This window comes from Oryx dammah, unplaced genomic scaffold, assembly GCF_014754425.2.
Source record: "Oryx dammah isolate SB20612 unplaced genomic scaffold, SCBI_Odam_1.1 HiC_scaffold_22, whole genome shotgun sequence".
NCBI lineage: Eukaryota > Metazoa > Chordata > Mammalia > Artiodactyla > Bovidae > Oryx > Oryx dammah.
The window spans coordinates 14,413,040-14,423,908 of NW_024070206.1; the positions used below are offsets into that span (position 1 = coordinate 14,413,040).

The following is a 10,869-nucleotide window of genomic DNA, read 5'->3' on the forward strand; positions in this document are numbered from 1 at the left end:
GTGGAAAGAGATGCTGTCTTTCATTCCCTGTGGTCTCTGCTGTTCTTTAACCGAGAGAGAATATAAAATCTATACAAGAAGCAGTAATATACAGTATGTATTCATGGATAGTGGAGTTCAGGTACATCTACTTTGGATAATAAAGTTTCCTTTAACATTTACAGATCAAAATAACTTAGATACTCATTTATCTGTGAACTGTGGAACCTTTTATCCTTAATGACACAGGTGCTGAGGAGATAGATTTGATGTTTGGATTTCTAAACTATTTTCCAGTTTCTTTAAGTGCCAGCTTGATTCCCAGCATAAAAATCAGGAGACATAGTAAGGGGAAATACAGATGTGTAAAGAATTTATGTCTCAGTCAAGTGAGTTACAACTGAAGTGAATAATCAGGCAGGGGCACAGATAATGTGAGGCTCAGACCCTGAGACAAGGGTTTGCCTGCTGGAAGTTTACTCGGGAAATGGAGGGAACACTGCCAAGGAAGGAGGAAGTAAGGAAGAGAGGCAGGGGAGGGAACACGACTCACGGTTCTTAAGCCTCCTCCTCTAGTGGGTGGGCAGTAGGGCTGTTCTCTTAGGAAAACTTTGGGAAAAGAGTAAAGGACACTCAGAATTACCCCCCTTGGAGGGAAAGGAAACTGGGCATTTAAATGCCAATTCCTGTGTCGTTGGTTGAGGTCTGTTCCTGGAGATGTTAATTCACTGGCACTTCTGGTCTGTTCCATATATGGACAGAACAGAGGTTCGCAGGCACAGAAATGCAGATACCTACAGTTGGAAGTGGGCTGGAGAGCACTGAGAGTCTGAAGGGAGTCGCAGAGCACCAACACCACCTGCTACGGAAAACCACATCCTCTGAAACACAGTGGTAGTTCTAGGTTACGCTGAGCGTCTGTCGCTTGGAGGCGAAGACTTGATCGTGGCCTTTCCTCATGTTTGCAGGGTTGTCATGTTGAAGCAAACAGACTTACTGACTTACTGTATATAATAAAGAAGAACTAAAATCTGTATGTGGAAGTGACAGGATGTTCTTGAACAGTTTGTGATTTTTATAGGATAGCTTGTTTAGTTGAAGTACTAGAGGTATTTCTTATTAAAAACCTGCATGATTTTGCTAAAAGGGATGTTGGTTGGTTGTTTTGTCAGGGGACATTGAACCCCAGCTTTGAACATTCTGTGGTAAGCTTGGGTCAGAATTTTTGTTTTGATATACTTTAAGTCTGAACTCTGTTCCATTTGGACTTCATTTTCTATTTGAGTATTTTCTATTCTTCGGATGATTAATAAGTACAGTGACTATATATATTCTGATTTGCTTGGGACAGTGCTGGTTTATGTCTCTTGCCCTGGCAGTGATTATTTATAGCATTATAAGTACTTTGTTAGACTTTAAGGATTAAACAGTTTTCAAAATAATAGATGTCCAAACTTAATACTCGTTCAAAAAGGAATCTAGGTTTTCGTATATACAAACTATTGATTTATCTTACTTCTTCCATATCCCTGTTATTCTTTTGATTTCGTAATTATTTTCTTTCATTCTTTTAAACAGAAGGCAGACGGTAACAAGCACTCCTTGCTGGATTGAACTTCATCTGAATGGACCTCTACAGTGGTTGGACAAAGTATTAACTCAGATGGGATCCCCTTCAGTGCGTTGCTCAAGCATGTCATAAAGCTTCATCACCAGTCAAGTCCCATCAAAAGACTTAATGTACCAACTCTTCTGTCATAGTATTTGTGTGTGGTCCCTGTGGACTGTTTACTATCCAAAAATTCAAGAGAAAACAGCACTTGAGGTCTCATCAATTAAAGCACCTTGTGGAATTGGTTTCCTATGTTCGAATATTAGATGGGAAAATTAATGTCTAGAAATACTCTCCCGTAAAGGAGGAAGAGAAGATTTTAAAGACTTTCTGATGTCTTGTTGGGCATAAAACTGAGTGTCCCAAAGGTTTATTAATAACAGTAGTAGTTATGTGTACAGGTAATGTATCATGACCCAGTATCACAGTATTGTGCTGTTTGTATCCATTTTTAGTTTGCATAAATTAGGTGTGTGTGTGCTGCTTCTTGATTTAGGCAAGCCTTTATAAAGTTACAGTACCTAATCTGTTATTCCCACTTTTTTGTTATTTTTGTGTGTCTTTTTTAATATATAATATATATCAAGATTTTCAAATTATCATTTAGAAGCAGATTTCCCTTGTAGAAAAACTAATTTTTCTGCCTTTTACCAAAAATAAACTCTTGGGGGAAGAAAAGTGGATTAACTTTTGAAATCCTTGACCTGAATCTGTTCAGTGGGTCTTAAATATTCATTCTTTCTGTGTTTGTTTACTTACTGCTAAATCTCATTATAAGGAAACTTTATGGAAATCTTTCTAAACCTCTCCTCCATTTCTACTTTTCCATCAAAACAGTGTAGCATGACATCCATCACTATCAATGGTTGTGCTGATTCTGCCAGCACCAGTTAATTCTGGGTACAGTGATAATTCATATGGAGTAAGTCCCTTTTGTCTTACACCAAATTTCAGTTTCAACAGTTAATAAGAGGCTTGTATAACCTGGCAGTCTTTTGATTTATCTTTACACCTCATAAGAAGTGCACAGGTGGCAGTATAATTATTTTCAAGGATATACTGCAATTATTTCAATATATTTATCCTTTCTGAAAATTCAGTCTAAAAATATAAACCTCCTTTTTAAAAGATACTTTCAAATATTCCGGTAGCAAACCTCTTTTGAGTTGAATTTCATTGGATTTAATTACCAGATTGTGTTATGAAATGGACCTTTTGTAAATGTAATTGCTTCGGCAGAATACCTAGAAAAGTAGTGCTGAGGTCTGATCAGCAGATAGGGGCCATCTGCTTTTAAGGTATGTTGTATTAAATTTATAGTATCTATGTTATTTTACATAATTGTGAATTCTGAATTGTAATATTTGGGGGAGAAGCCGGTTAGCAAGTTTTTTATCTTACAGATACCTGTGGTCTGAGCTGCTCTTAACTAATCCTGAACATGTGGTGACGGTTAGAAGCCACCATACTTAATGCTTTTCAGGGACAGGCATGACCAGAGGTGTCAAAAGCTCTGTTGGAAGTCATTCTACAGCAGATAATCCTTATTTTATTTAGTTTATTGTTAGTTCATTCCAGTTTAAACTTTTCTTGTTTGCATCTCAATAGAAACAGCTAGTAACCACTCCTGGTCCCTTTCTAGTAAGTTTTCATATTTTTAAAGACAGATTATCTTTGGTTGGTACTTGTGTTTTATGACCATATTCACCTGTATGTACAGGTGTTGTTTTCAGTGCTTTCTGCATTTGATTGTTTTCTGTCGGATGTTCCCCATTTTCCTGTGTTTGTGTATGTATGTATATGTTCATGTGAACGTGGTAGAGTGATTTTTCGTTCTACAGATATTTATTGTTCACCTGTTACGTGTGCCAGGAACTTTCTTAGCCTTTGGGTAAAGGTGAACAAGACAGCTATGGCCCTTGCCTTTGCCGAGATAGCAGTTACTCTAACACTTAATTAGCGTATTTGTCTATGAAGGAGATAAACAGGGTACTGTGATAGAGCAAAGCAGAGGGAAAGCTTCTGTAAAGTAGTGATGATTGAGCTAACACGTGAGAAAGGAGCAAGCCATGTGGAGAGCCAGGGAAAAATAGGCATTCTTGGCAAAGAAAATGGCATCAAATGCAAAGGCATATTTTAAAGGAAACTCATTTATTAGGTGTTTATGCTTTATACAGAAACCTTCACAGATCCAAACTTGAGGATCAGATTGGTTCTACAATTTATAATAGTTGAAGGTGGCCTTATTTTGTAATGGACTGCTTCATGTGTCATTCTTGTTAGTATTTCCTCTTCCTCAAGTCCTTACTATAAAAAGTTTGCACCAGGTCACTGCCATTTAATGGAGCAACCCTTTGTTTAATTCTGCCTTGGGCAAATTTTCGCGACTGTAGCAACTGGCTGCTTGCTTCCAGACGTCCTGCTGCCCCCTGATTACCACTTGTACAGCCCGCCTTGTAGATGGTATAAAAGTCCCAGGTATCACCACCGTCAGACCTGTTGAAAGTGTGGAGGCTCTGCCCTTTGTACTTGAGAAGTTGTGTGATGTTAGGGAATACTGTTCCTTGTCTGGGGTCAAAGAACAACTCAAAATGGTAGAAAGTCCTGGCTGTTACTCTTGCATTGATATGTTAAGCAAAGCAGTACCATCTGTAGCGTTTCAGTAATGGGTCACATCTCTGCAGTTATGGTGGGATTCTTCTACACAGTATGAAGCTGGGACTCAGCTCTTTGGAAGCACCTATTGTATTCAGTAGTTAGGCCAGTCAAGCAGTTGACTCGCTGGTGGTGGTTACATTTGTATGAATATGTTCAATGGTCTTAATTTGCTTTTTAATGAGATGCTGGTTTTGCTTTTTGTTTTGTCCACTGTGGCCTAATTTTTGCTGGTTTTTTTTTTTTTTCCTTTACAGGGTTTGTTTACATTCTTCTAAGTGATACAATCTTCTCTTTGTAGAATTTTTTCTTTATTTAAATTAGCAACATCATTTAGAATTTCTTCTACACAGTGCTGGTAGTGTCCTCAGTTTAACAACATGAGAACTGAAGGATCATGCTTTCTATCACATTTTCAAAATAAATGGTGGTTTTCACACTGGATTACATACATCTTAGGGCTGGTTTAGGGAATTGGAGGCTAGTTTATTCCCACTGACTTCGGCCTGGCTGGCCAGTGGCAGCTTCATTTTTATTCTGTATTGGAGTTCTACATAGATTTCTTTTTTTTTTAAGTTTAACTGCTTAAAAAAAGGTTGACTTTCCTGACTGGGTTTGAACTACACCATACTAACTAATTGTAATTGTACATTATGATATACCTTCATTCAATGAACACGTATACTGATGCCTGTTCTTTACCCAGCCAGTGTGATAGACGTTGAGTGGTAAGATGACTGGGATTTGGTACTGACTCTTAATCTTGTGGGGTTACTTTCTCCCACAGGACCTGTCACTTTGTCAGAAGAAAACCTGCCTAATTTTTCTTGAAACCTAAATATTCTTGTTCTGTATTCTTATTCTGTATTCTGAGTATATACTTGCAAGTTGTTAATATCTAAGGTTTTTTTTAAACCTTAAATCATATCTAAGGTTTTTTTTAAACCTTAAATCATATTTAAGGTTTTTGCTTACTTCATCTGTTCTTTAGACATTGCCAGATTTTCTTCTTTGTTAAAATTTCAATTTCACTTTATTTGTGCCTTTATTGTCAGTTTCATCAAGACTAAGATTTTGAAGGTGAAAAACAATCAGTCCAGTCTCTTCTAGTTCAAATCAAATAAAAGAGTATGTGTATCCAGTTGGTTTCTCTACCTCTTCCAAACACTGTCCAGATATATCTTTAACATCTTTTTTTTAAAAATAATTAAATACTTTGAGCATTTATTAAATAATCAGCACCTTCCTAATCTGGTTGATGATGGGATGTAATATAATATAAGACAATCCTCACTGTTCCTAACATCTGTCTTTATGTACAGTCTTGACTTTCATAGCTGAATGGTTCTGATTCACAGATTGCTGCCCCTCCACCATTCCCCCAGTATCTCTTTAGATAATTAAGTAGTCTGTGGACATAAGCAACCCATGATCTTGTCTCTCACTCTGGTGCAACACGTTGAGGTTTAGACATAACAAATAACTGCCTATTTTCTTTCCTTCATGAACTCTGTTTTACTGAGCCCTTTATAGTCATCAGCTGAATTTCTTTCTTTCTTCCTTCTCTTGACAGCACGAATCCCTAGTGGTTTTGCTAGTTGCCCCCTTCCTTTCCAACCATGTTTTATCTGCATACATCAGAGTGTTTCTCTCCTTTGAAGTTTACTAAAGACCAAAAAGGATGGTGCTGTTCATACCCAGGGTCCTAACTTTTTTCACCGTGAAGGTTGATGTTCAGATTAGTTAAGTCACTTATAAGTGGTTCAGAAATTCTGCCCAGTTAAACGTGTATGTGTGTATGTGTGTGACGATCAAATAGCATGAATCATCACATTTTGTTTAAATTGTGTTTAGGATTATGAACTTTTCCAGCAGTTGCAGCCAATAATTTCCCCATAATACCAGCCCAGTTTCCACCTTGGAGCATATTGAGTTGTTGTGTTTAGTACAGTCAAGAGTAATAATGATAGAGTGTGGTGTCCAGAGGTTGTCAGAATTCTGTTGAGTTCTTTTTAATATCTTCCATTTCAAAGTTTTTATAAATATTTTGTCTGTTCAGACTACCTTTTGTGTGTGGGGATCGAGGGGCAAATTTTATCTTGGGAGTGGAATTCCTGTGTTGGGAGCCTCGACCAGGAAATGTGAGCTATACTGGATACAGATAGCCTCATGATTACTTTTATGATAAGTTGTCTGATGTGTTCACATAATTTTTTCGGTAGGAACTGTTTTCTCTTGGATATTATAGCTAACTTTATATATAGCATAACTGCCTTAAGTCTTTTTAGTAGGAAATAAATTATATAATGTGTATGTATGGATTTATATATACATATACACTCATATAAAAATCTTAACAGTAGGGGTTGTTTGCACACATTTTAACAGTATTCAATGATTTTATTTGTTAGATCTCAGTAAAAAATTCCTAAGTTGGCTTGCAGACATCTTCCTTTCATGGATAGACCATCAGGGTAAATTTTTTATTCTGCCAGGGTCCTAATTTGGTGGTTCTGTTAGTATGCCATTTTTAGGCAGCTTGACAACTAAGAATCAGAACTGAAACTGACATCACAAAAAAGCTCTTGAGTGGTCTCTGTGAAAGGTGCTGACTTCAGATTACATAAAAATTTTTTTTAAATAATAATGTTAGGTTATGTGCCCCCTGCCCCTACTCTTTCCCCCTGGCATAAGACTGCTGCTTTAGGTAACCTGGGAAGTACCACTACCAAGTCAAGTTTTCCTGTAATTAAGGATAGCCTAAAGATGACTTTCTTAGCTGTGCTCAACAGAAATGAATTTTCCAAGATTCTCTGGGTCATTTCTGATTTACAGAGGATCTGACCAGAGTGTATTATTAGCCTGCATTAACCTCAGTGTCCGTTGGTTTGCTGCCATGAGATCCACAATAGACCCAGATTTTCACCGTTGGTTGAGATGTAAGGGCCCTTTGAAAGAATAATGCCGCTGATGAAGGAAGTGAGTATTCATTAACTCCACACAAAGGACTTTTAGATTTTTTCTCCCCCCACCCCTGATTATATTCTTCTACCCTCTTTTTAAAAAACAAAACAAAAAACCCTCTTACTCTCTCCAGAATATCCAGTCTGCTCTTTTGCAAGGTTGGGGGTTGGGGGGGCGGGGGTGCTGGGAAAGGTTTTACTTCCTCTTCTGATTAAAGATGCGTATTTATTGAACCGTGAAATTCATAATATATTGATTTAAGGACAGAAGTGAAGTTTTAGAATACTTAACTATTATATATTTTTCATTTCACACTTGACTGTTTTTTTTCCTCCCTGTGGCTTTAAAGCTTTTGGCTGTTTTTCGGTGTTAGTCTCTAGGTAACTTGCTGTGTTTCTGGTTCTGTATTAAGTCCTGCCGTTTACAGCTCTGTGGCATAAAGTTGGTTCTCAGCATAGAAGTCTTCCTAAAGTCTTTTTCTTCCAAAGAGATTTTCCTTTCTCAGTAATTCCTAAGATGATACTTGTATGTCACTCTCTTTATTCACATTCTTGGATTGTTCAAACAAAAAAATTGTTGGTGAAAAAGATTAGGGTCCTTTTCTGATGAATGTATGTACCTGCATTAAGAATGTAGTCATTTGTCAGTTTTATGTAACTAGTGTGTACACAGATTAAATCAGGAGAAAGAATTATCTCATACATAGCATGTAGGTAACATGCATGGATTTTACATTTTTTAAAAATACCCTATTTTTTTGGCAAAATGTAGAACCCAAAATGGTCATTTCTTAGACCAGCTTTACCTCAGGCTTCATTTTTGCTGTTTTGACCCTGGGCCTTTAAGGCATAAATATTTATATCTTTTTATTACTGATAGTGAAACTGTGACACTAACCATTTCTGTAATACAAGGCGGCAAAACAAGAAAAACTATAAAGATTAAGATGAAAGTAGTTGTGCAGTTGTTGAGCTAGATCATAGCGTTGTAGGCAAAATAAAAATGTGCATATCTGAGAACATTTTTTTGCCGTCTCTCCCCAAGGCCAGACCTTCTGGTAGAGCACAGTTAAAAGTAACATAATTCTGGGCCTTTATAATCTGAGGGAAATGGCTCCAGTTGGCAGTCTTCTTGTTAACATATGAAGCCCGAATGTGGGAAATAGTTGGCAAAGAGTATTTTCACATTAAAAAAAAATATGAAAAGATATAAAACTGGATTATTCATTTAGCTCTGAAAAATCTCAAAAATTTACAGTAAAATACTATATAACTGGACAAAACCTGAAGAACCTATAGAGTATTTATGTGAAAACAGGCTTCAAGGATGAACTGTTTCATGCTCACCAGTTTGCTTAAGTTCGATCAACCTGTTCTTAAAGTAAGATATTTGTGGACTTCTAGGAACTAGCGATTAGCAGGTGTCCTAAAAAGATTTTTGAGCTGATTCCCTCATAAGTAGCCCTATATGCTCTTGAAGATTCTTACCCTTCCTCTATTGATCCTAAGGGAGGAGTGAGGAGTGCTCTTTAGTGTGGCAACCTGTGCTGGCATGCCTGGGACCAAGGTGCATGCCTGGGACCCTTGGATGCAAAACTTGTGAGAGCTAAACCCAGGAAAGCCCAGGCCCACACAGCAAGGAGGAGCTGATAGCCCTTGCTGTTCTTGTGACTTAACCTCACCTTAAACATTATACTAGTTTCAATTAAGTTCCACTGCCTTACGGCACGTGTCCTCCGATCACTTATTATTGTGGATGGAATGTGAGGTTTATGACAAATAATAGCTAATGGCACCAACGTGCTCTTGGTAGTGAGACTAACAGTAATCCAGGGAAGATACCGGTGGTTGAATGAAACAGAAGAGGCATCTAGACAGTGAAGTTCTTCAGAACCTGTGTGTATATGTAAGTACAGATCATGTCTTTATGGGGTTAAATTATTATATCTGAAATTTAAATTCTCACGATAAAACTGAGGAGCGTGGATTTTTTCTCTCGAGGAAGGATACAGCCTTCTACTGCATTCCCCAGACTGTCCTGCTCAAGAAGCCAGAATGTGGCATTATTATGTTTATTCTCAGTGAATGTCATATTGTGGTTACTAAATGCATCAGCCAATGGCAGATCAAGGAACCGGTGTCCTGATCCACACTGAGCAGCACCCTCAGTTCTGATAGCCTCCTAGCCCTCAGGTGCTTACCAGCTATGACACCGACCACAGGAGGCAAGGTTCCTCTAAGACGGCGTTGATTTTGTGATGCAATATGAAGGGTGCAGACTCTGTTCTTGTTCCCCTGTGGTAGTCCGCAGACTGCATCCTCTCTGTGCACTGTGATGTAGACGGTAGATGTGTTCTTTGTAAGCTTTAATCCTATGATTGTCAAAAGTATGATGTGGTGCCATTTTTAAAAAATTAAACAATGAGCTGAGGCTTTATTTCAGCTGGTTTTCAAGTTAAAGTTGTGAAATACTGATTTCCTTCCCTCCACCCACACCAAATACTTTAGTCTATTTAAAGTACAAAAAAAAAAAAATAGTTCTACTTAAGAAAACATTGCTTAAATGTCCTGTGATTTCTGGTCAAATTTTATATATTTGTGTGTCTGTATGTGCTTCCACTTTTTACCTTGTTGGCTCTCTACCTGTGTTAACAGTACTGTCACCATTGAAAGGTGAACATTTTTCCTAGCATTAAAAAAAAAGCCATTTGAGTTGTTAACCATGTTATTATGGGACTAATTTTTTTATTGTTTTTATTGATCTTAAACTCATTTTTTTAAGAGGGGATTATATTTTGCTGACCACACTCTAAATTATGTGGAAACAAAAAGTTTTGTTGTGTGTATTTCACATAATGGAATTATGCTATTGAGTGCCTCTTTTTATTTTTTAAGCTTGGTGTTATATGAAAAGTTTATCCCTCTCCCCTGGCAGACAGATATACGCTGCTTGGTATACATGCACACAGCACATACCTCACAGAGCTAGCTGATTGGGCATTTTAGTTTATTTCAGAGCTTTCCTGTGCCAAACTGACGATATGATGCACATGATTGTTCAGTGAGAAAGAGAATAGAAGGTGAAATTCACAGTAACTCTCAAAATGTACTCTTAGCAAAAAAAGCAATTGGTATTTTTAAAAGACTTCATTGAAAAATAATACATAATACATTCTCAGAATTGTATCATTCTTAGGAAATAATTGAGAAACAAACTTTTTATATCAACCAGACTCTCTGTGCCTTGCAAGAGCTCAATTCCTGGGATGAATCAATACTTCTGAATCGTTAGCAGGCTGTTTACTTCAGACCATTTAAGACACTTACTTTAGGATGCATCAAAAAGGACTTCAAAAGCTAAAATGCACTGTGCTACTTGGTACCGAACAGCCCAGAGACTAGCTTGATTTTGTTAACAGTTCTGTATTGGTAGGAAAACCTACTTAAATCCTGCCTAAATTGCTACACCATACAGCTCTGTTAATCTAAAAGGAGTCATTGATTTTCAGCATGACTTCAATTGACAGATGACTAGAACAGATCCTTTTCCCGTTGTCACTTCACCCTGGGAACATCCCTGTGTGTTAACCTACAGATAGCGATGCTGGTTATCTGCACCATGAGATTTTTAGGACAAACCCCTGTGTCCATAATTGCACG

The 10,869-nt window shown here is 37.5% G+C and overlaps 1 protein-coding gene across 2 annotated transcripts in view; it reads left to right on the plus strand.

Moving 5' to 3' along the window:
* The window catches only part of SMAD2 (SMAD family member 2), a 92,603-nt gene extending 82,161 nt beyond the window's left edge, over window positions 1–10,442 (plus strand). For both annotated transcript variants that reach the window (XM_040264528.1, XM_040264529.1), the window contains exon 11: window positions 1,558–10,442. In XM_040264528.1, coding sequence (XP_040120462.1) covers window positions 1,558–1,681 — 124 coding nt within the window. In that variant the 3' untranslated portion in view covers window positions 1,682–10,442. The remainder of the gene's footprint in view (window positions 1–1,557) is intronic.
* Window positions 10,443–10,869: the final 427 nt, after the last annotated feature.